This window comes from Caretta caretta, chromosome 16 (genome assembly GCF_965140235.1).
Source record: "Caretta caretta isolate rCarCar2 chromosome 16, rCarCar1.hap1, whole genome shotgun sequence".
NCBI lineage: Eukaryota > Metazoa > Chordata > Testudines > Cheloniidae > Caretta > Caretta caretta.
In genome coordinates, this window is record NC_134221.1 from 13,253,175 (window position 1) to 13,279,855 (window position 26,681).

The window sequence follows — 26,681 nt, forward strand, 5'->3', positions numbered from 1 at the left end:
GGCTATGGCAGATGGGCAGAGTCAATATTCCTGCTCTTGTCTGAACTTCAAATTGGACCATGAAGAAATACTTACTCGTCTACATCATATCTTTCAAACACAATACGTTTACCCTAGTGTTGTCACTAAGGGAGCTAGGCTGCAGAGGAGCCTTCAGGATGGCAGGGGGCTAGACGCATTGTGTCAGTAACACTTTATCAGAGGAGTTATGAGAGTTTATTCCCATCTGCCTTTCTGTATGCCATGACAAAGACACGGCCGGAATTATTATTAATTGAACATTAACATGCTCTACCTAGTTATTTATACTATACCTATCACCATGATGTCTCAACACTGTACAAGACATACAGCAAGCCAGCTCTTGGACCAGACTTCACAGTCTGGATCCAACATGTCCCACAGGGTTCCAGAGTCTACATTCACAGGGAGCCACAATCTTTTAGAAATGTGCTGAGCCCACTCCAAAAGAAAACCTGAGGCCTGATGACCCATCAAAGAATCACAGAATATCAGGGTTGGAAGGGACCTCAGGAGCTCATCTAGTCCAACCCCCTGCTCAAAGCAGGACGAATCCCCAATTTTTGCTCCAGATCCCTAAACGGCCCCTCAAGGATTGAACTCACAACCGTGGATTTAGGAGCCAATGCTCAAACCACTGAGCTATCCCTCCCACCCCCAAAACAAGGCCAGTGGAGTCCCAAAAGGGGCTGTATAGTGCTGAGCGATGACTGAAGTTATGGCCAGAGAGGATTTAGGATGGGTAGAAGACAAATACAACGAGGAGGATATATAGTTAGCACCGCTTAGGCACATGTAGTAGATTGTAAAAATTCTGACAGTGCCAGTGACAATGGTCATAGCAATGGCAGAAACTTCCCTCCACCCTTAGTTTATTTTCTTACTCTAACGATTCAGACAAAGTGTTATCTGAAGATCTGTAAGGGCAGTAGAGCTGGCAAATCACAATTTTCTTAGCACAAAGGGATTTCTTGGAGGACAAACAACTGTTGTGTTTTGCCATTCAACATTTGGGAATGGGCACAAGGGACACAGTACATTTTCTCTCCAGGATAAAACACTACATTTCCACCATATTTCAGAGAAGGAAGCACTGTGAGATCTTTTGCCAACCTATCAGACCTAGATGGCAAAGGTGAACCAAATAAAGGTACCAATGCCTCATGCTGAGGTAAACAGTGTGTCAACATGCTGTGTGCCTCACTCTATGGCATCCAGACCTTTGGGGACTTACCTCACTCTAGGACTGCCACAGACATGTCCCTAGGCTCTCCTGCACTTCCTGCAGAAGGATGGTTTGATTTGGGGGAAAACCCCTCAGGTTCCCAGCGAGCTGCAGCATTTGTTTCATGCATTGGTAGCTGCTTAATGCCAGAGAGTGGGGTGAGCAGCCCCTTTGGCTTCCCCCAGAGCAAGTGACTCATGGACAGAGTCAACGTGCAGGAGAAAGGGCCAAGGTACCCACCAACCCACCACCACGGCGAATGGCCCCTGCCCCCACAACCACCATGGCCGCTCACCGCCTCGCAGCGGGTCCCCTGGTCTCTTTGCCACAGCGACTCTACGTTGGCACCGCACGCCACACCGTCCCTGAACATCCCGGCAACGGGGGAAAGGCAAGAGGTAGCAGTGCGTCTCTCTAGAAGCACAGAAGCCTGGAGTCCCAGTCCCGAGCAACCCCTGGTGACCTCTCTAGAGCTGCCATCTTCCCAAGCCAGCCGCGTAGGTTCCCATGGAGACCAGAAAGGCACTGTAGAATGACATCAGTTAACAGTGAAAATTCCACTGTACTACTCTGTGACTGGCATGACCGCCATCTTGGTTAAGGGCACTGAACTTACAGAATACCCAATGCTTCAGACGGCCACCTTAGTTAAGGGCATGGAACCTCAGGTCTCGGGGAAGGGCCTAGCCCGACCCGCCATCTTTGCTAAGGGCACAGGGTCTCTCTTTAGGACGTGTTGCATGAGCCTGCCGTTGTTCCCTCACCATATCCATTTAGGGGGCATTTACCTCGGCTTAGACCCCGGGACCCAATGTGGGGAGGAAACATTCCACTTCCTGTGAACAGTTGAACAGGTCGAGGGGGTTGGTGCCAGGAATAAAGATGGCCACGGTGGGAGAGGCAAGGACGCTGAAAAGAGGCAAAAAAAGACCAGTTCTTTTTAACTTTGTGGTGAACACATGGGATAAATTCTGTCCTGGCATAAACAGATCTAAATCAATCCATGTACTTCGTCAATGGATTTGTTGCCACTTATTCCAGGGATGAATATGCCCCCTACATAAGAATCAAGATATGTGGGAACAAATTCAGCCAGGTCTATACTTCAGATTTCTGTTAACCCTATGTCAGTCAATGGTGTGAAGAGGTGTGATCCCAACCGACTGACTGACATACCTTTGCTGGTTGTAGACCCTAGTGTCGACACAAACTGGCAAAACTGTGCTTTTACTGGTATAGCTTGTTTCACTTGGTTTTACTATACCAATATAGCTGCATCCACACTAAGAATGCTTTGCCAGTATAGTATACTGGTATTCCTCCTATTCCAGTAAAGGAGCAGTACAGCTGCACTTATAGACATGCCCCAATGCAGGCGTAGCTCAGAATGGACATAACTCCACTAAAGTCAAGAGATTTGCACCCAGTTATGCCATAGCTCAATTTGTTCTACTCTGGCAATCTAACAAGGAACGATCATCAAATAATAATTATACTTTATAGTAATATTTCACCCTTCTCTAGCATCTTTCACTTGAGAAATATTAGCAAAGTAAGCCTTCCAACACGGATATGAGGTAGATATAAATATTATATTCATTTTACAGATACAGAGAATGAGGTAGAGAGAGATTAGGTAACTCACCCAAAGTCAAAAGAAATCAGAGGCAGAACTGAACAGAAGTCTCCTAATTCCCAGCCCTGTGCCTTTTACCATCCATCTCCTCCGCTCCTCCTGGTTTATTAAGGCCTTCATGAAACTCTAATGAGCAGATCTTTACAAAGGACGTAAATCCTACACCCATATAAGTAGTGTAACCCAAACCCCATTTGAGCATGACACCTCACCACCTAATACAGTATTGGGAACAAAAGGACCACTCCTAGTTCACTAAGCCATTAATGAGGTCTACACACGTTTTTAAACCTTGTATTTGCTATTGATGTAAGTCGAATATGCTGTATAAACTCAGAGAAAGTTATTGTATTATGTTTGATATCTGCATGGATACTATGGTGATGAGTGCAATATAAGAACCTATATAGAAAAGAGTTTCTGCAACAATTGTATAAGTACTGTATCTTCACAGAGAGAAAATAACAGGTACTAATTGGCTCTTTAATCTAGTTGAGAAAGGCATAACAGGAACCAATGGCCAAGAAGCTGAAGCCAGACAAATGCAAATTATGTGCACTTTTTTAACAGTGAGGATGATTAACCATTGGAACAAACTACCAAGGAAAGTGGTGGATACTTCATCTCTTGGAGTCTTCAAATCAAGATGTCTTTCTGGTAAACTATGAACCAATGAACTCACATGTGTACGTTTACTTACTCTGTGCCCCAGATGCTGCACCTCATGAGGCTATAATAATACTTTGTGCTTAAAACGATACTTTGCATCTGCAGATCTTCTCTAGCTTTATTAGAGAAGTGAATGGGATTCCCATTTTACAAATAAGGAAACAGGAGGCACAGAGAGGTTAACTGACCTGCCCAAGATCACAAAGCAAGTCCCATTATTCTGTAGTAACATATACTGTTTTACCAGTGCAAGGGTCTGTACATGGATTGTAATGGGCTGATATCATGAAAGTATCCTTCACCCTCGTTTTCTCCCAAGTTTAATACTTCTAAAACCTGACAAAATCCAGACTGCAGAACTTCTCTTTAGATTTTCAGCAGGCCAGTTTTAAGTATGATCTTAGCAATAAGTGTCTCTGGATTAAGTTTAGAAGTGTGTGCAACAAGAGTGATGTAGTGGTGGGAGTCTGCTATAGACCACCGGACCAGGGGGATGAGGTAGATGAGGCTTTCTTCCGGCAGCTCACGGAAGCTACTGGATCGCATGCCCTGATTCTCATGGGTGACTTTAATTTTCCTGATATCTGCTGGGAGAGCAATACAGCGGTGCATAGACAATCCAGGAAGTTTTTGGAAAGCGTAGGGGACAATTTCCTGGCGCAAGTGCTCGAGGAGCCAACTAGGGGGGGCGCTTTTCTTGACCTGCTGCTCACAAACCGGGTAGAATTAGTGGGGGAAGCAAAAGTGGATGGGAATCTGGGAGGCAGTGACCATGAGTTGGTTGAGTTCAGGATCCTGACACAGGGAAGAAAGGTAAGCAGCACGATACGGACCCTGGACTTCAGGAAAGCAGACTTCGACTCCCTCAGGGAACGGATGGCCAGGATCCCCTGGGGGACTAACTTGAAGGGGAAAGGAGTCCAGGAGAGCTGGCTGTATTTCAAGGAATCCCTGTTGAGGTTACAGGGACAAACCATCCCGATGAGTCGAAAGAATAGTAAATATGGCAGGCGACCAGCTTGGCTTAATGGTGAAATCTTAGCGGATCTTAAACATAAAAAAGAAGCTTACAAGAAGTGGAAGGTTGGACATATGACCAGGGAAGAGTATAAAAATATTGCTAGGGCATGTAGGAATGTTATCAGGAGGGCCAAATCGCACCTGGAGCTGCAGCTAGCCAGAGATGTCAAGAGTAACAAGAAGGGTTTCTTCAGGTATGTTGGCAACAAGAAGAAAGCCAAGGAATGTGTGGGCCCCTTACTGAATGAGGGAGGCAACCTAGTGACAGAGGATGTGGAAAAAGCTAATGTACTCAATGCTTTTTTTGCCTCTGTTTTCACTAACAAGGTCAGCTCCCAGACTGCTACGCTGGGCATCACAAAATGGGGAAGAGATGGCCAGCCCTCTGTGGAGATAGAGGTGGTTAGGGACTTTTTAGAAAAGCTGGACGTGCACAAGTCCATGGGGCCGGACGAGTTGCATCCGAGAGTGCTGAAGGAACTGGCGGCTGTGATTGCAGAGCCATTGGCCATTATCTTTGAAAACTCGTGGCGAACCGGGGAAGTCCCGGATGACTGGAAAAAGGCTAATGTAGTGCCAATCTTTAAAAAAGGGAAGAAGGAGGATCCTGGGAACTACAGGCCAGTCAGCCTCACTTCAGTCCCTGGAAAAATCATGGAGCAGGTCCTCAAAGAATCAATCCTGAAGCACTTGCATGAGAGGAAAGTGATCAGGAACAGCCAGCATGGATTCACCAAGGGAAGGTCATGCCTGACTAATCTAATCGCCTTCTATGATGAGATTACTGGTTCTGTGGATGAAGGGAAAGCAGTGGATGTATTGTTTCTTGACTTTAGCAAAGCTTTTGACACGGTCTCCCACAGTATTCTTGTCAGCAAGTTAAGGAAGTATGGGCTGGATGAATGCACTACAAGGTGGGTAGAAAGCTGGCTAGATTGTCGGGCTCAACGGGTAGTGATCAATGGCTCCATGTCTAGTTGGCAGCCGGTATCAAGTGGAGTGCCCCAAGGGTCGGTCCTGGGGCCGGTTTTGTTCAATATCTTCATAAATGATCTGGAGGATGGTGTGGATTGCACTCTCAGCAAATTTGCGGATGATACTAAACTGGGAGGAGTGGTAGATACGCTGGAGGGGAGGGATAGGATACAGAAGGACCTAGACAAATTGGAGGATTGGGCCAAAAGAAATCTGATGAGGTTCAATAAGGATAAGTGCAGGGTCCTGCACTTAGGACGGAAGAACCCAATGCACAGCTACAGACTAGGGACCGAATGGCTAGGCAGCAGTTCTGCGGAAAAGGACCTAGGGGTGACAGTGGACGAGAAGCTGGATATGAGTCAGCAGTGTGCCCTTGTTGCCAAGAAGGCCAATGGCATTTTGGGATGTATAAGTAGGGGCATAGCGAGCAGATCGAGGGACGTGATCGTTCCCCTCTATTCAACATTGGTGAGGCCTCATCTGGAGTACTGTGTCCAGTTTTGGGCCCCACACTTCAAGAAGGATGTGGATAAATTGGAGAGAGTCCAGCGAAGGGCAACAAAAATGATTAGGGGTCTGGAACACATGAGTTATGAGGAGAGGCTGAGGGAGCTGGGATTGTTTAGCCTGCAGAAGAGAAGAATGAGGGGGGATTTGATAGCTGTTTTCAACTACCTGAAAGGGGGTTCCAAAGAGGATGGCTCTAGACTGTTCTCAATGGTATCAGATGACAGAACGAGGAGTAATGGTCTCAAGTTGCAGTGGGGGAGGTTTAGGTTGGATATTAGGAAAAACTTTTTCACTATGAGGGTGGTGAAACACTGGAATGCGTTACCTAGGGAGGTGGTAGAATCTCCTTCCTTAGAGGTTTTTAAGGTCAGGCTTGACAAAGCCCTGGCTGGGATGATTTAACTGGGAATTGGTCCTGCTTTGAGCAGGGGGTTGGACTAGATGACCTTCTGGGGTCCCTTCCAACCCTTATATTCTATGATTCTATGATTCTATGATTAATACTTTACTCCCCTTGTTCCCTTTTCTGCTCTCTCTGTTGGCACTTGATGTTTTAAACATTCATATGTGAAGCAATTATAAAAGACTTGCAGTACAAGAGGAATAATAGGAGCAGTGCACTGTTTTTCTCACAGCAGGACTCCAGTCCCTTGTCTGGAGAAAATACTTAGTGTTCTGCCTCATAGTGAATTCATTCAGGACCCAGACTGCTGTCTCATAAAACAGCGCTCTGCTCCTACTATTGCTGAAAGCCTAGCATAGCACTTGCTGGGAAATGCTTATTCCTTGGGACATCAGCAGACTCTACTGCTTGAAGATGTTTAAGGGCATTGAGAATCTTTGTCTCCCAATGATTGAGATAGTAAATAAATAAATTTCCCTATTCAAACTCAGCCACTCCACTAAAATATGCAAAGTGGGTGTTCTTTACAGGGTTCTTTGATCAAAATGCAGTAAATATTAAGTACAGAAAGTAGAGTGCTTCTGAATCTCACAGTTTACTGTATGCTAGACAACTCTGCTGGACAACTTTACTGAACATTTGAACCTGACTGGAAACGAGTATTTCACAAAAGTTCTCAGCAGTACTTAAGGCAAACATTTATAATTTAAAACAGAGAATCTGCTGCAGTCATTGCTAAATTACCTTTAATCAGCATGATTTCCACATATAAAATATTAGTTTATTAATAATTATAGAGTATCAAATATATGCAATGCTTTACAACCATAGATTAAAACAGTGGTTTTCAAATTTTTTTTCTAGCGACCCAGTTGAAGAAAATTGTTGACGCCTGCAACCCAACAGAGCTGGGGATGAGGGGTTTGGGGTGTGGAAGGGGCTCAGGGCTGGGACAGAGGGTAGGGGTGCAGGGGTGAGGGCTGCGGCCAGGAATGAGGGGTTCAGGGTGTGGGAGGGGGCTCTGGGTTGTGGGCTCAGGGCTGGGGCACGGGATTGGGGCACAGGGTTGGGGTGCGGGCTTACCTCAGGTGGCTCCCAGTCAGCGGCGGAGCAAGGGTGCTAAAGCAGGCTTCCTGACTGTCCTGGCACCACGAACCGTGCTGCACCCCAAAAGCGGCGAGCAGCAGGTCTGGCTACTAGGCAGAGGCGTGCAAGCAGCTCCACGTGGCTCTCACCCGCAGACACGAGAGTGCAAAGACAGTGCTCGGGGTGGGGGCAGTGCACAGAGCCAGCCCCCTCCCCCAGGAGCCAGACCAGCTGCTGGCCACTCCCAGGGTGCAGCAGGTGTCAGAACAGATAGGAACTAGCCAGGCAGCACCACCGACGGGACTTTTAACGGCGCAGTCAGCAAAGCTGATCAGAGCCGCTGCAACCCAGTGCCTTATATTCCCTGGTAATATGCTGCACATGTCTGAACTTCTTCCATAAGTATGAAAAGTGACCAAACAGCAAAAGGAGAGGACAAGTGTCCTTTTAGGGAGTGATGTTTTTGTTCTTGGGTCATTGGAAATCCAGTCTCTCTGATCTGCTTGAGAGTTTCAACATATCAACTGTGTTTGAACAGCGTAATCAGCATTTCTTCTCTCTCTTGTGTGTGAGGCCACAAATGGTAACATCAGAAACATACAGAATTTTCTGTTTTGAGATGTTAATTCTGAACTGAAAGTGGGGTGGAATTAAAGGTATTTTAAAAAGAGGGATTTTCATCTGGCCTCACATTAACGTATTGCTAATAGGTGACATATTATATTATAACAGTCCAGATCAGCAACAGGAAACGGCAAGAGCAGGAAAAGACTGAGGAGGCAAACAAAGCATGGAATGAAGGGGCATTGGGAGACATAACAGAAAGAGGAAGGGAACATAAGAGAGCTGAGGTGTGGTATACAGGATATTTCCGCTCTTTAGGTCAGGGACCATCTCTTTGTACAGTGCTTAGCACAAAGGGGCCCTGATCTCTAGGCACTATTGCAATTCAATTCACAATTTTGGATAGGAGGGGAAGGTATGAAAGAGACAGCACAGATATCAATGGGGAAAGAGCAGAAACAGGGCTCTTTTTTGTTGCTAACCTTTGAGGTTTTATTACATGATTTTCCATATGCTCTGCGATACAACCGCATTTGCTCCAACCCCTCAGACAGAGACAAACACCCACAAGATCTCTGTCAAGCTTTCTTACAACTACAATACCCACCTGCAGAAGTAAAGAAACAGATTGATAGAGCCAGAAGAGTTCCCAGAAGTTACCTACTACAGGACAGGCCTAACAAAGAAAATAACAGAACGCCACTAGCGGTCACCTTCAGCCCCCAACTAAAACCCCTCCAACGCATTATTAAGGATCTACAACCTATCCTAAAGGATGACCCAACACTCTCACAAGTCTTGGGAGACAGGCCAGTCCTTGCCTACAGACAGCCCCGCAACCTGAAGCAAATACTCACCAACAACCACATACCACACAACAGAACCACTAACCCAGGAACTTATCCTTGCAACAAAGCCCGTTGCCAATTGTGCCCACATATCTATTCAGGGGACACCATCACAGGGCCTAATAACATCAGCCACACTATCAGAGGCTCGTTCACCTGCACATCCACCAATGTGATATATGCCATCATGTGCCAGCAATGCCCCTCTGCCATGTACATTGGTCAAACTGGACAGTCTCTACGTAAAAGAATAAATGGACACAAATCAGATGTCAAGAATTATAACATTCATAAACCAGTCGGAGAACACTTCAATCTCTCTGGTCACGCAATCACAGACATGAAGGTCGCTATCTTAAAACAAAAAAACTTCAAATCCAGACTCCAGCGAGAAACTGCTGAATTGGAATTCATTTGCAAATTGGATACTATTAATTTAGGCTTAAATAGAGACTGGGAGTGGCTAAGTCATTATGCAAGGTAGCCTGTTTCCTCTTGTTTTTTCCTCCCCCCCCCCCCCGATGTTCTGGTTTAACTTGGATTTAAACTTGGAGAGTGGTCAGTTTAGATGAGCTATTACCAGCAGGAGAGTGAGTTTGTGTGTGTATGGGGGTGGGGGGGATGTGAGAAAACCTGGATCTATGCAGGAAATAGCCCGACTTGATTATGTAAAGAGTTGTCACTTTGGATGGGCTAGCACCAGCAGGAGAGTGAATTTGTGTGGGGGGGTGGAGGGTGAGAAAACCTGGATTTGTGCTGGAAATGGCCCACCTGTTGATCACTTTAGATAAGCTATTACCAGCAGGACAGTGGGGTGGGAGGAGGTATTGTTTCATATTCTCTGTGTGTATATAAAGTCTGCTGCAGTTTCCACGGTATAACATCTGATGAAGTGAGCTGTAGCTCACGAAAGCTCATGCTCAAATAAATTGGTTAGTCTCTAAGGTGCCACAAGTACTCCTTTTCTTTTTGCGAATACAGACTAACACGGCTGTTCCTCTGAATCCATATGATGTATTATAAATGAAACGGAATGCTAAATTTATTTTATAGTTCAGCCAGTAGGTGGCGCTGTGCATAAAATACCATATTTAAGCAAACCTCAGCCATACCTGGCAGAGCACTTATTAAAGGATCTTATAATGAACACATCTAGTCTCATGTAGCCAGTCCATATCTGGTACAGAAGAAAATTAGATGGTTTCAGGAATAAATTTAATACCAGAAACAGAAGAAAAACAACAGCAACAGCTGCAAACAGAAGGAACAACAACAAAGGTTGCAGGATCTCATCAACATGCACTCTTCAATGCCCAAGAGAACTTGCCAAACCTTTCAGAATATACAGCCTGGAAACAATTTTTTGCAAGATTTAGTATTGCTATCAAGTTCTACAAGAAAACTGATGATATACAGGTATCTTCTTTAGCTTATGATCTGGGGAAGCAAGCAGAGCATATGTTTAAATCTTTTGACTTTACTGAAGAGTCACAAAAATGACTATGAAAGAGTTCTGGCTATGTTTGATGCATACTTTATACTCAGAGAAATGTGGTTTATGAAAGAGCATGTTTTAACCAGAGAATTCAAGAACCAGAAGAAAAAGTCGGAAGTTTTATAAGTGTGGCACATGTTGGCTGACAGCTGTGATTTTGGGCAAGCAAAACATGAAAATATCAGAGACAGGCTAGTTATGGGGTTAAGAGATAAAAACCTTTCTTGCAGTGTATGCACAACTCTACCAAACACACCCTAGAAGAAACTAGCTGCAGATTTATGCAAATTCAGCGGACATCATACCTGGTTGTCGTGGACTATTTGTCAAGTATATAGAAATAATGTATTTGAAAGACATAACATGTTGCAGTATTACTGAAAAACTGAAGTGCACTTTTGCTCACTTTGGTATTCCAGAACAACTAGTGACAGACAACACGCCACAATTCACTGCAGCAGAATTTCAGTCTTTCCAAATTAAATATGATCTGTTCAGATTAGTAGCAGCCTACATTATTCACAAGCAAATGGAGAGGCTGAGAGAGCTGTGCCAACAGCCAAGAAAATCCTACAGCAGGAAGATCCATTCCTTGCTCTTCTGTGTTTACAGATCAACATTAATAGCTGCTACTGGATATACTCCAGCACAACTCCTAATGGAAAGACAACTCAGAACTGTTTTTCCAACTTTGGAAAATAACGTATCTCCAAAGTGGCCGGACATGAAGGGAGTAGCCAAATTGATAAGAATTCTAGGAAAGCTAGAACTAGAATTCTAGAAGAGTGTGATGGTCCACTTTTAAACACGTCACTCAGCTAGAAAACTGCCAGATCTAGAACCTGGTTACCATGTTCATGTCAAAGTGGATGGAGATAAAGGATGGACAGCTACAAATTGTCGTAAAGAAAGAATTCAGCATCCAGACCATATGTGATTGAGACCGACAGCCACAGTGGAGAGTTCAACAGAAACCATCAACATCTACAGTTTGTTCCTCAGAAATAACAATCAACAGAGCAAACATAATCCACAAATGTAACCCATACACTTCCTGGGTATGGTGCTCTGTCCCATCTAGTGGCAAGACCACTTATTGATTAATGAATCTGATACAGCTTTAGCTAATAGCCATGTGGCTTTTCGCTCATGTAGCAGAAGCTCATGCATTTAGCTCCAGAGGTCCCAGGTTCGATCCCGTCCATCAATGACCAGGGTCTGTCAGGGTTACACAAACTCTACAGATGGCAGATGCAGAACAAAACAATAACGACTCAAGGATTTCATAGAATATCAGGGTTGGAAGGGACCTCAGGAGGTCATCTAGTCCAACCCCCTGCTCAAAGCAGGACCAATCCCCAATTAAATCATCCCAGCCAGGGCTTTGTCAAGCCTGACCTTAAAAACTTCTAAGGAAGGAGATTCTACCACCTCCCTAGGTACCGCATTCCAGTGTTTCACCACCCTCCTAGTGAAAAAGTTTTTCCTAATATCCAACCTAAACCTCCCCCACTGCAACTTGAGACCATTACTCCTTGTCCTGTCCTCTTCTACCACTGAGAATAGTCTAGAACCATCCTCTCTGGACCACCTCTCAGGTAGTTGAAAGCAGCTATCAAATCCCCCCTCATTCTTCTCTTCTGCAGACTAAACAATCCCAGTTCCCTCAGCCTCTCCTCATGTGTTCCAGACCCCTAATCATTTTTGTTGCCCTTCACTGGACTCTCTCCAATTTATCCACATCCTTCTTGTAGTGTGGGGCCCAAAACTGGACATAGTACTCCAGATGAGGCCTCACCAATGTCGACTAGAGGGGAATGATCACGTCCCTTGATCTGCTCGCTATGCCCCTACTTATACATCCCAAAATGCCATTGGCTTTCTTGGCAACAAGGGCACACTGCTGACTCATATCCACCTTCTCGTCCACTGTCACCCCTAGGTCCTTTTCCGCAGAACTGCTGCCTAGCCATTCGGTCCCTAGTCTGTAGCTGTGCATTGGGTTCTTCCGTCCAAAGTGCAGGACCCTGCACTTATCCTTACTGAACCTCATCAGATTTCTTTTGGCCCAATCCTCCAATTTGTCTAGGTCCCTCTGTATCCTATCCCTGCCCTCCAGCATATCTACCACTCCTCCTAGTTTAGTATGATCCGCAAATTTGCTGAGAGTGCAATCCACACCATCCTCCAGATCATTTATGAAGATATTGAACAAAACCGGCCCCAGGACCGACCCCTGGGGCACTCCACTTGACACCGGATGCCAACTAGACATGGAGCCATTGATCACTACCCGTTGAGCCCGACAATCTAGCCAACTTTCTACCCACCTTATAGTGCATTCATCCAGCCCATACTTCTTTAACTTGCTGACAAGAATACTGTGGGAGACAGTGTCAAAAGCTTTGCTAAAGTCAAGAAACAATACATCCACTGCTTTCCCTTCATCCACAGAACCAGTAATCTCATCATAGAAGGCGATTAGATTAGTCAGGCATGACCTTCCCTTGGTGAATCCATGCTGACTGTTCCTGATCACTTTCCTCTCATGTAAGTGCTTCAGGATTGATTCTTTGAGGACCTGCTCGATGATTTTTCCAGGGACTGAGGTGAGGCTGACTGGCCTGTAGTTCCCAGGATCCTCCTTCTTCCCTTTTTTAAAGATTGGCACTTCATTAGCCTTTTTCCAGTCATCTGGGACTTCCCCCATTCGCCACGAGTTTTCAAAGATAATGGCCAATCAAACTAATCACAGACAATTTGCACTAATGGATAGCCAGATAACCAAGTTATTATGTGTTCAGGCTATATAATTAGAAAACCAGTTTGATTCAGACACACATAACAGACTAATCCGTACAGAACGTCAAAGGTAGTCTGATAGGGTATATTTTTTAAACGGAAGGAACGCATAACTTAAAGGGGACAATGTAATGTAATGCTAAAATGTGTTATATTGTTCTGATTATTATAAGTTATTTAAAAGAATCTAAGCCATACCTGGCAGAGCATTAAAAGATCTTATGGTGAATACATCTGGTGTGTATAAGCAACTCTGTAGCCAGTCCTTATCTGGTACAGAAAAACATGACAATAAATAACATCAATTACCAATTAAGTCACAGATCAATCAAGTTTGGTAGGGTTTGGGGGTTTAATCCTTTTAAATATTTTGGGCATTAATGACCTCTTCCTTTTTTGCAGGTATTGCTAAACTCACATCCAAGCACCTACGTTGCAAAGGCAGCCCTTAATAAAAGGGAGAGACAAAAATTATAGCCAAATATAACAAGAATGGGCATGACCACAGGGGAAGTATGGTGTAGTGCTCACAACAATAGGGCACCAGAAATCAGGACCCCTAGCTCTGTCACTAACTCATCATGTGACTGGGAAAGTTGCTTATCCACTCTGTGCCTCACTTCACCAGCTTATACAATGGACACAATAGTACCTCACAGATTTGTTGGGGAGGGGGGTGAATTAACATTTGTAAAATAATTAGAAATCTTCAGAAGGAAAGTGCTATGGCAAAATATTATTTATTATTCTAAAAGCAGTCACCGCTGCAAAAGTATCATTTTTAAAAGGGCACCTAGAAACACATAGCCAAATTCTGCTCAGTTCTACTCTTGGAGTAATTCTACTCAGGCTATGTCTACATTGCAAGCACTATGGCAGCGCTGTAGTCTAGACACTTATAACAACAACAGAAGGGATTTTTCCAGCACAGTAGTAAATCAACCCCCTTCAGAGGTGGTAGCTAGGTTAATAGAAGAATTCTTCCGTTGACCTAGTGGCATCCATATTGGACTGAGGGCATCTTCACTAAGCCTTTTGACCTAAGTTTTGGTGTAGACCAGACCTAAGGTTTACACTGCATTTACACTGATGAGAATAAAAGCAGGATTTGGCCAGTAGTTTCTGCCTGCTCTTAAGTAAACATTTGCTGATTTTTTATTTAAAATGTGCAATTTTAAATACTCAACATAGTATCTGAGCATAGATTCAGGCCTCATCTACACTTTAAAGTTTTACTAGCATAGGTATGTCAGTTAGGAGTGTGAAGAAAAAAAACACCCCACACTCCAGACCAACATAGCTACTCTGGGAAAAGCCCTAGTGTAGATGCAGTGTTACTGGCAAAAGATTCATTTTGCAAATAATGACAGGTTTCAGAGTAACAGCCTTGTTAGTCTGTATTCGCAAAAAGAAAAGGAGTACTTGTGGCACCTTAGAGACTAACCAATTTATTTGAGCATGCGCTTTCGTGAGCTACAGCTCACTTCATCAGATGCATACCGTGGAAACTGCAGCAGACTTTATATATACACAGAGAATATGAAACAATACCTCCTCCCACCCCACTGTCCTGCTGGTAATAGCTTATCTAAAGTGATCATCAGGTGGGCCATTTCCAGCACAAATCCAGGTTTTGTCACCCTCCACCCCCCCACACAAATTCACTCTCCTGCTGGTGCTAGCCCATCCAAAGTGACAACTCTTTACATAATCAAGTCGGGCTATTTCCTGCACAAATCCAGGTTTTCTCACATCCCCCCTACCCCCATACACACACAAACTCACTCTCCTGCTGGTAATAGCTTTAACTTGGATTTAAACTTGGAGAGTGGTCAGTTTAGATGAGCTATTACCAGCAGGAGAGTGAGTTTGTGTGTGTATGGGGGTGGGGGGGATGTGAGAAAACCTTGATCTATGCAGGAAATAGCCCGACTTGATTATGTAAAGAGTTGTCACTTTGGATGGGCTAGCACCAGCAGGAGAGTGAATTTGTGTGGGGGGGTGGAGGGTGACAAAACCTGGATTTGTGCTGGAAATGGCCCACCTGATGATCACTTTAGATAAGCTATTACCAGCAGGACAGTGGGGTGGGAGGAGGTATTGTTTCATATTCTCTGTGTATATATAAAGTCTGCTGCAGTTTCCACGGTATGCATCTGATGAAGTGAGCTGTAGCTCACGAAAGCTCATGCTCAAATAAATTGGTTAGTCTCTAAGGTGCCACAAGTACTCCTTTTCATTTTGCAAATAGACCTTCTTTCATTTGGGAGACTAGTATAAACTATATCAGAAAAAGCCTTTTCTTTTTGTGAATACAGACTAACACGGCTGCTACTCTGAAACCTGTCATTTTATCAGAAAAAGAACTCTTTCTAGTATAAGCTACATCTCCACTAGGAGGGTTTGCAGGTATAGCTTCACCAGAAAAGCCTTTCTAGCGCAGACAAGACCTCAAAGTAGCTTCTGAAACTGTAAATAAGAATATCCTACCTTTATTAGCATCTTATCATCGTTCACATCAAAGGATCTCAGAGTGCTTTACAGACTACACACACAAGCAACTCTACACAACTACTTAGCATCTTAGAATAATAAAGGAAGAATATCACACTGAGCAAAAACTACATGGGGGATTTAGGGAGGAAGAATATAGTAAATATCCAAACTGGAATATGGCCAAGATACCAATTTTAACATTCCTACTGCTGAAAAAATTGCCAAGCAATTTCTAATGACCAGAAATGGTTTTGTATTCCATCTGAAGAATGAAAAGGAGTACTAGTGGCCCCTTAGAGACTAACCAATTTATTTGAGCATAAGCTTTCATGAGCTACAGCTCACTTCATCGGATGCATTCAATGGAAAATACAGTGAGGAGATTTATATACACACAGAACATGAAAAAATGGGTGTTTTCATGTTGTGTGTGTATATAAATCTCCTCACTGTATTTTCCACTGAATGCATCCGATGAAGTGAGCTGTAGCTCACGAAAGCTCATGCTCAAATAAATTGGTTAGTCTCTAAGGTGCCACTAGTACTCCTTTTCTTTTTGCGAATACAGACTAACACGGCTGCTACTCTGAAACCCATCTGAAGAATGGGACACTGGCCCAGCACTGAAAAGAAACAGATACTGAATCATCAGCACTACCACTTCATGCAAATTTTTGTAGGATTCCCATGCAAGTACTGACCCCAAGCTAACCGTGCTTAGCTTGTGACAGCTGGAGTAATCTAGTCCTACATAAACACTTTTAAATAGAAGCCATATAGTTGGATGATGCATTTGGAGAGTGACCTGAATGAAGTAAAGCCCAGGAAGAGGGCTGTAGACTGGTCATGCCACTCAAAATGAAAGGTAGGTCTGGAAACATTTTAATGCAAAAAGAAGGTGACACCTCCCCTCCCTGCTTTCCCTTTGTTCCTCATTTTCACTTTGATCAGATGATTCAAACTTTCCCTATCTGTGCTACCAATGTATAAACTGTAATGTACAGGCATTTTAACCTTGCTGCAGTCTACCCTACCCTAGTCCTGCTTATACCACAGCTTAAACCATTGATAGCACCAGTGCATCTGGATTGAGGCTGAAAAACAAACTTCCTCATGTTGTCAAGGCCTACAAGAGCTGATTCCAGTTTTGGGAAGTGGCAGGAGATAATTTATAAAGGAATAAACTCAGAGCATGTCTTTATACAGCTCCATTTCCAAAGATCTGGGCTCTAAACATGTTAATGAGGCCTCTAAGACTTCATAATTAATTATATTAGCATTTCTTTGTTATTCTCTAGGACACTAGCACCCAGTTGACATTTCAATGGCAGTCTGGTAGTTTTCTTTGTTATTATTATCCAGGACTAGAGTTATAACTTCACTCCCAGAGGGCAGTACTGCATGAAAATACAAGGTCTTTGAAGGAAACCATGCTGGGTGCTGACTGCATGTCAGTGAAGTCTTCCTAGTCCAGAAAGTCTCTCCTCAGATATGGACCTTCCTCTCCTCCCTTCCCCCATCCACTGTGCTGATCCCTGCCACTAGAATCCTTCCCCTAGGCTCCTTAGGAATAGCAATAGCTCAGAGTTTTCAAAATGTTGAATTCCACACATTCAAATGGAGGAGTATTGACTGAAAGTAGATAGCAATCTGGAAGTATGAAATATTCTGACAAGCTTGATTTCCCAGTGCAGTATAAAAAACAACACTGTTGTCAAAAAGAATCCCAGAAGTGGCAAATTTGATAACGGATGTACAGTACTATTGGGGAAAAAATGTCTTCACCCTCTGTTTTGCCCACTTCAATGCAGAAAGAAAATATTTTCCAATCATGTCAGTGCAAAACCAAGAAACACATGATATAAAGGTATTTCCCTTGTACAAACCTGTGAGAGTTTGTGATATTTTTATTTGCAAGAAAGGAAGGATGATCTTGTCATAAAGGTGACTATGCTAAAATATCACTTTACGTGACAGACCTGCTCCCATGTATATTCTGTCAAGTCCTATCATCTTATGTTTACTTCTGTTAGCACTGCAGAGCTGTCCCAGCTATAGGACGGCAAGCTGAAAGACTGTAAGCTCTTTGGGGTAGGGACTAATTATGTTTGTACAGCACCTAGCACAATAGGGTTTAGTCCATAACTGAGGCTTCTTGACACTACCACAGTACAAATAAATTAATAAATACATTTATTATAAATAAATAAATAAACTATAAATAAAACTATACTAGTGTTCACACACCAGTAACAGAACTGTTAATTAAGTTCCACTTGCAGAATATTTCTTGTTGGTGATATGTAAGGAAACATCATATTTAGTGGTAAAACTTGAAGATTAGGAGTTCGGATTCCTGAGTTTCAGTCCCAGCTCTGGTGTGGACACTTACCTACTCTGTGACTTAGTTTAATACTTTTCTCACAAGGGTGTTTTAGAAACTCTGCTTTTAAATCTTAAAGTGCTTTGACATCCTAAGATGAAAGAAATCATAAGTACAAAGTATTATTATGGCATAACATTGTATATGTTAAATCCTTGTCTTATATATTTAATACTTTCCCTTTTTACTCCTGGTTTGTCTTTTTTCCAATTGCACTTATCTGTTAGGGGGCTTATTCCTTCACCCACTTACTTCCCTGGTCCTTCTCGCACAAACAGAGAGCAACAATACCCAAAGTCCAAAGGTGCAAACAATTCGATGCTTATTGGGGTGAAATTCCAGCAAGCATGATTCCAGTGTCCTTCCTTACTGACCCCCTTCCCAGCTCTGACACCACAGAGCCTTACACCTGTGTCCCTGTTCCCATTCCTACCCTTAGCCAAACATGATTCCAATTTCCCCACCCCATTCCCTGTTCCCATTTCCCCCTTTAGCAAAACATGATTCCAATTTCCCCACCCTCATTCCCTGTTCCCATTTCCCACCCACCCACTTCCTGACTGACTGCAGACTATATAGGAAAACTTGAGTTCTACTTAGCTATACCTTAACCAATCACTTTACTGAAATTTAACTAACCAATCCTAACATATTGTAAAAATGATTATGTAACCAATTATATCCCACCACCTTAATTAGTTTACACCCAGCAAAATTAATTATACAGCAGACAGAAACAATCACAGAACCAGACAGACATTATACAGACAAACAATAGCAAAGTGGGAACTATAATGACAAAACAATACAGAAGTGAGGATTTCACATCCCAGCTATTGATAAGTGAGTTCTTGCCAGACAGGATGCTATCAAACTATTTCCCCTTGTTTTTTCCTACCCACCCCCAAGACGTTCTTGTTAAACCCTGGATTTGTGCTGGAGACAGCCCACCTTGATTATCATACACATTGTAAGGAAAGTGATCACTTTAGATAAGCTTCAGAGGAACAGCCGTGTTAGTCTGTATTCGCAAAAAGAAAAGGAGTACTTGTGGCACCTTAGAGACTAACCAATTTATTTGAGCATGAGCTTTCGTGAGCTACAGCTCACTTCATCAGATGTTTACCGTGGAAACTGCAGCAGACTTTATATACACACAGAGAATATGAAACAATACCTCCTCCCACCCCACTGTCCTGCTGGTAATAGCTTATCTAAAATGATCAACAGGTGGGCCATTTCCAGCACAAATCCAGGTTCTCTCACCCTCCACCCCCCCCACACAAATTCACTCTCCTGCTGGTGCTAGCCCATCCAAAGTGACAACTCTTTACATAATCAAGTCGGGCTATTTCCTGCATAGATCAAGGTTTTCTCACATCCCCCCCACCCCCATACACACACAAACTCACTCTCCTGCTGGTAATAGCTCATCTAAACTGACCACTCTCCAAGTTTAAATCCAAGTTAAACCAGAACATCTGGGGGGGGGGGTAGGAAAAAACAAGAGGAAACAGGCTACCTTGCATAATGACTTAGCCACTCCCAGTCTCTATTTAAGCCTAAATTAATAGTATCCAATTTGCAAATGAATTCCAATTCAGCAGTTTCTCGCTGGAGTCTGGATTTGAAGTTTTTTTGTTTTAAGATAGCGACCTTCATGTCTGTGATTGCGTGACCAGAGAGATTGAAGTGTTCTCCGACTGGTTTATGAATGTTAGAATTCTTGACATCTGATTTGTGTCCATTTATTCTTTTACGTAGAGACTGTCCAGTTTGACCAATGTACATGGCAGAGGGGCATTGCTGGCACATGATGGCATATATCACATTGGTGGATGTGCAGGTGAACGAGCCTCTGATAGTGTGGCTGATGTTATTAGGCCCTGTGATGGTGTCCCCTGAATAGATATGTGGGCACAATTGGCAACGGGCTTTGTTGCAAGGATAAGTTCCTGGGTTAGTGGTTCTGTTGTGTGGTATGTGGTTGTTGGTGAGTATTTGCTTCAGGTTGCGGGGCTGTCTGTAGGCAAGGACTGGCCTGTCTCCCAAGACTTGTGAGAGTGTTGGGTCATCCTTTAGGATAGGTTGTAGATCCTTAATAATGCGTTGGAGGGGTTTTAGTTGGGGGCTGAAGGTGACTGCTAGTGGCGTTCTGTTATTTTCTTTGTTAGGCCTGTCCTGTAGTGAGCTGTAGCTCACGAAAGCTCATGCTCAAATAAATTGGTTAGTCTCTAAGGTGCCACAAGTACTCCTTTTCTTTTTTAGATAAGCTATTACCAACAGGAGAGTGGGTTTGGGGGGGGGGGGCGAGAGAAGACCTGGATTTGTGCTGGAAATGGCCCAACTTGATTATCATACACATTGTAAGGAGAGTGATCGCTTTAGATAAGCTATTACCAGCAGGAGAGTGGGGTGGGGGGAGAGAAAACCTTTTGTAGTGGTGAACACCCATTTTTTCATGGTTTGTGTGTATAAAAAGATCTTCTGTACTTTCCACAGTATGCATCCGATGAAGTGAGCTCACGAAAGCTTATGCTCAAATAAATTGGTTAGTCTCTAAGGTGCCACAAGTACTCCTTTTCTTTTTGCGAATACAGACTAACCTGGCTGTTACTCTGAAACCTATCAAACTAGGTTTCCTTTTACATCTTCTAGGCACTTCCCTTTCTCTGGAGGCGATAGGCATTATCAGGACAGGATTGTATTCCTAACAGCCCAATAGCACCTTATTTCAATGTGACTAGTTTGGAATGTGAGGAGGTGACCATTCGCTTCCCATCTTATGGCTGCCTCTGCTGCTTAGCCAAAGGCCTTAACCTAAGAACAGGGCCTCAGACTGTCTTAGTAAGAGAAGTTTCAGAGGAACAGCCGTGTTAGTCTGTATTCGCAAAAAGAAAAGGAGTACTTGTGGCACCTTAGAGACTAACCAATTTATTTGAGCATGAGCTTTCGTGAGCTACAGCTCACTTCATCAGATGTAATGAATCAGATGTCATACACATCTGATGAAGTGAGCTGTAGCTCACGAAAGCTCATGCTCAAATAAATTGGTTAGTCTCTAAGGTGCCACAAGTACTCCTTTTCTTTTTAGTAAGAGAAGGCTCTTACACCAGCAGACAGTGATTTTGATTCTCTCTTTTATACCTCTATAACTAGCCAAGTGATAAGAATACACCTAAATTCTTAGAGTACAGGCCTTTACAGACAGGCCTGAATATCTATATCCTAACACTATCCAAGGCTATTGGCACACTGAAAACATTTAAAAGGTGTTGGACTGAAACTAAAGAGTTACAAATAAAGCACTCACTCCTCACTGAGTGATGTTCTGTGTGTTTATTTTAATCTGATATTTCCTGGGTAGAAACAAGAGGATACTCCTCCACAGAGTGGAAATATCAATAGAATTTCTCTTTCTCTCTCTTTCCATAACAAGGGGAGTCTTTCATGATTCCCAAGAAAACAGCTGCCCCTCTGTAAGTGGGGTGGGGGGGCAGGAGAGGAATGGAATACCTGACACATAGTATGATGTTCTTTTCTTCTTTATTGCTCAGCTCTAGGCCCAGGGGCCAAATTCTGAGATTTTACTCAATCCTTATTCAGAAATCAATGGGAGTTTTCTGGAGTAAAAGCTGAATAAGAGCTTCAAGATTTGGCCAGGACCAAAATCCTGGAAATTAAACATTTCCAATTCCTACTTGTAGAGAACTCAAGAGTTTTCTCCTAATTTTCCTGGGGGGGGAGTGAGTCATTTGAAAGTCTCTGTATGGGAAAACCCACATAAGGGCTTACTATGGTTCAGTCCAGTACTTCTGGTCCCTCCCTTTCATAAGGACTAAATTAGCTAATATATTGTTAACAAAATTATGTGTGAACAGCTGATACAAGTGTGTCTAGAGCTTTCTTTTTATTTCAGCATAATGTTTTACAAGTATCTAACACTAGTTTCCACCTGTTTTGATTCAACCTTCTGCTGAGTTTAGTCCTGAAATTAATCTATATAGCACCAGATCTTCTCCCTCAGTAATGAGAGTTTATACAGTTGGAATTTAAGAGCCTTCCCTGTCAGAGAGAGCAGAATTGAAGGGAGCAGAGAAGAACTAGCTGTTACTCCTCCTATGAATAATCTCAAGGTCTGTCCACACATGGAAATTGTCCAGCATAGTGACAGGAGAATAAGTTATTTCACTAGAGCCATGCTGGAATAACTCCCAGTGTGGACAACAACTTCTCCATTTTGGAAGACCTTTCTTACACTGGTCAGTTCCTCCAACAATTTCTCTCAGAAGTCCACTTGGTATCAACACTCACTGTTGAAAGTAAAGCAGTTACTATAAAGCACTGAAACAAAATGCAGGAACAACAAATCACAATCTTCAGATGAATCTAGGTAAATGTCTTGTTTTCCAGCCCTTTAGTAGGAGCCTGAACCATTGCCATTATAGTTAATGAAACACTCCCATTGTCTTTAACGGGAACTGAATCAAGCCTTTAATTTTCTGCAAAACTAACAATTATGCAACTCTGCTGAGGATACAAGAACATCTAGCTATGTAAAGCCATCAAGTCAGTGAGGAAGTCAGAAATCTGCCCCTGCGAGTGAAATCAGTGCAGGTGCTAAAGAACCAAAAGAGCCATAGTTACATTGGTCAATATGTCCTGCCACATTAAAGCTCTTACATTTCACATCCTGGATAAAGTTGTAAATTACATGCCCAAGAGAAAGACAGTATCCACATCTGGAAGTGGTGGAGCCACATGTGGACTGCATGACAGCATTTAAATATTTCTGCATTAGAAAACTGCAGTTGGATAGGACTGGCTTTAACAGCAGCTTCTGTGAACAAGTCTGTGTACAAGTGTGTAGCAAACAATCATCAGTCACAAACACTGTGTAGCAGGGTACCATCTGAGACAAGAAACAGAGCAATCCAACTGCCCCAGATATAAAAAGGTGCAAGTTTAATAGAAGTCAGGAAGAAGGGAAGCTCCTCTATTCAAATGTCACCCCTTCTCACTGTATAGGCAGGGGGGGGTCACAATTTTCATAGCATGGGTCACAAACGTAGAGAAATTTTCTCCTAGACCACCTACCCCCCATTCTCTATCACATAGACCACTTTCCTTCTTATTTGCAATCATACATCTTTGTAGCAACACAATTGCTTACATAGTAAAGAAACATAAGAAAAGCTGGTTTCAAAGTGGTAGCCGTGTTAATCTGTATCAGCAAAAAGAACAAGGAGTACTTGTGGCACCTTAGAGACTAACAAATTTATCTGAGCATAAGCTTTTGTGGGCTAAAATCCAGTTCATCAGATGCATGCAGTGGAAAATACAGTAGGAAGATATATAGATATAGATAGATATAGAGAACATGAAAAAATGGGTGTTGCCATACCCACTATAATGAGAGTGATCAGTTAAGGTGAGCTATTATCGTCAGGAAAAAAAAAAACTTTTGTAGTAATAATCAGGATGGCCTATTTAGGGTAAAAACAATTCTAAGTACCTAAGTCCCATGTTCAGAAGTGTCTCAGGCACGTAGAAGCAAGTCCCATTGACCTTCAGTGTCCCTTAGGTACTTTTGAAAACTATATCCTTACTGTATTTTAGCTGCCTCTTAACATGATTTACCAGCTGGAAAGAAGGAGAACCAATACCAAGAGCCCAGACAGCACTCCACAGAAACAAGCAAGTGCTCCATACATCACTAGTGGTCCACAAACCATAGTGTTAGAGATGCTGTCATAGGGAATATTATAGATCGGGTTTAGTTAGTTATGTTTAAAGGGGACTCTATTGAACCACCAAAAAAAGATAATTATTTACACTGAATCATTCTGCTGTATATGATATTGACATCTCCCTGTTGACAGCCATGGCAGCACTGTGACGTGGGCAGTGTAGTCACGCTTTATCACTGGGGAGAGCTCTCTCAGTGATAAAAAAAACCCACCCGAATGAGCACTGGTAGCTTTATCGCCAGGAGCACGACGCACAGCAATAAAGCGCTGTCTATACTGGCGCTTTTCAGCGCTAAAACTTTTGTCACTCAGGGGTGTGTTTTTTCACACCCCTGAATGACTAAAGTTTTAGCTCTGAAAGTGCCAGTGTAGACACAGCCTAAATCACTAGGCCATCATCCTGCTTCAGAGACTCTTGTCATCTCACAAGTATTTAGATCCATGGGTTTGGATGCAACCACTGTGAAGACACATGCAAGATTCTTCAGTCATTATCTAACCATTCAACACTAATGTGAGTGTCTGACTGGGAGGGTCTATGGCTACTGGAGATGAATAAACAGTTGGGAGAGAAGCATTTGCCTGTTTAACATATGTGCCTGCCAAGCTGTCTTTCCAGGGTCATGGAGACTCCGTAGTTCCTCTGGGCTGTCAAACAGATTACATGCAGCAAAAGAGCCGGAGCATCTCTGCCTGCTACTCAGAGTATACACTGATAGTCACAGACATCCCTCTCACAGCAGCTTTAAGTGAACCCTTTTAAGCCCTTGCTAAGGTTTTGCAGCCTTCATCTTCTGGTGTCCTAAACAATTCAAGAGCCTTATTATTTTGTAACAAATTTTTTCTCATGCTGCAAGTATCTTTGCTCCTGATATAGAGCCTGATCCTGCAAATGCTCTGTGAAGCATGTTCCCAGCATGGATGTCCACTGTTAAAACAGTTTCCAGGGCTCACTCTCAGGTGGCTGCACTTCTGCAGGGGGTGATATGAACCTTTTGTACAGCTGTTCTATAAACTTATAAAATTTTTAAAGCACTGTGGGATTCTTCGGGATGAAATTTGATAAAGGCGTGTAAAGAATTATATTTACAAAAAAAAAAAAAATCAAATGCACAAATACAAAATGGGGAGTAACTGGGTAGGTGGCAGTACTGCAGAAAAGCATCCGGGGGTCATACTGGATCACAAATTTAACAAGAGTGAATAATGTGATGCAGTTGCAAAAAAAGGCTAATATTTTGGGGATTAGAGCGTTGAATGTAAGACATGGGAGGAAATTGTTCCACGCTGCACTGGTGAGGCCTCAGCTGGAGTATCGTGTCCAGTTTTATGTGCCATACTTTTAGAAAGATGTGGAAAAATTGGAGAGAGTCCAGAGGAGAGTAACAAATGTGATAAAAGGTTTAGAAAACCTGACTTATGAGGAAAGGTTACAAAAACTGGGCAAGTTTAGTACTGGGAAAAGAAGACCAAGGGAGGGACTTGATAAGTATGCAAAGCACAAAAGGTTTAAGGGCTTTTATAAAGAGGATGGTGACCGACTGTTCTCCATGTCCACAAGAAGTAATGGGCTTAATCTGCAGCAAGAAAGATTTAGATAAGATAGTAGGAAAAACTTTCTAACTATAAGGATGATTAAGTACTGGAATAAGCTACCTAGTGTAGTTGTGGAATTCCAATAGTCAGAGGTTTTTAAGAACAGATTAGACAAACAGGTTAGGGGTGCTCTAAGTATATTTGGTACTGCCTCCATGCAGGGGGATAGACTAGATTACCTCTCGAGGAAGGTCCCTTCCTGCCCTACATTTCTATGATTTTTATATATGTACATTGTTATTATATTAACATAATTTTAGTATATAGTAGAACCTCAGAGTTATGAACACCTTGGGAACGGAGGTTGTTCATAACTCTGAAATGCCTGTAATTCTGAACAAGTCATTGTGGTTCTTTCAAAAGTTTACAACTGAACATTGACTTAATACAGTTTTGTAACTTGACTATGCAGAAGAAAAATGCTGCTTTCCTTTTTTTTCCCCCCTTAGTTTACATTTAACAGAGTACTGTATTTGCTTTTTTTGTTTTGTTTTTGTCTCTGTTGCTGCCTGATTTTGTACTTCCGGTTCCAAAAGAGGCGTGTAGTTGACTGGTCAGTTCGTAACTCTGAGGTTCTACTTTATACACATTTTGAGTGACCAAAATACTTCCATGAAGATGTACTGCTCTTACTTTTTCACACAACATTGTATTGTGTCCTACAGGTGGATTTGGCCTGCTTTATTCTTTCACTTGCCAAAACAACGCTCTAACAAAAACTGTCACCAAAACCAAGACCTAAACCCCATGGCAGAGTTCATAATGGGTCATCAGACAGTGCTCAAGTAGGACTTGTGACTGTAGAACGCTGGTTCGGCATCTCAGAAACTGAATATGGTGGACAGTTACAATTCTCTGTTAATCTTATAGCAACATAGCAGCTATTGAAAGAAATACTGTACAATAAGAAGGATTTCTTCGTTGAAGAGTAGATGAGGTTGGATGTCTGTCTGAAAAGGTTTTTTTCCCCTTTTCTTGAAAGCACAAATCATTTGGCTTGTAGTGAGTCAGATCCAGATTGGAATGACAGTCCCATTGCCCTGGCTAAATTTCAATTTGAGTAATTTCAGTCTGATTATATTTGTCCCCCTGAAGTTTTAATTGGATATCATATTCTTTACTTCCTGTCCTAAATTAAAGAATAATATTTCTATTAAACAGCTGTCGTGACTCATGTTTTAGTGGTGGACAAAGTGATT

At 42.8% G+C, this 26,681-nt stretch overlaps 1 protein-coding gene across 3 annotated transcripts in view; it reads right to left on the bottom strand.

The window, feature by feature from the left end:
• Window positions 1-7,706, bottom strand: part of DYNC2I2 (dynein 2 intermediate chain 2) — a 33,669-nt gene extending 25,963 nt beyond the window's left edge. For 2 of the 3 annotated variants that reach the window (XM_048822974.2, XM_048822971.2), the window contains exon 1: window positions 7,546-7,703. Coding sequence is in view for 1 of the 3 variants with exons in the window: in XM_048822968.2 (XP_048678925.2) it covers window positions 1,542-1,771; window positions 2,035-2,074 (270 nt within the window). In the remaining 2 variants the exon portion in view is untranslated. Of the gene's footprint in view, window positions 1-1,541; window positions 1,772-2,034; window positions 2,156-7,545 lie in introns of all 3 variants that reach the window. The other variant, XM_048822968.2, reaches the window with a different exon arrangement.
• Between the last annotated feature and the right edge of the window lie 18,975 nt (window positions 7,707-26,681).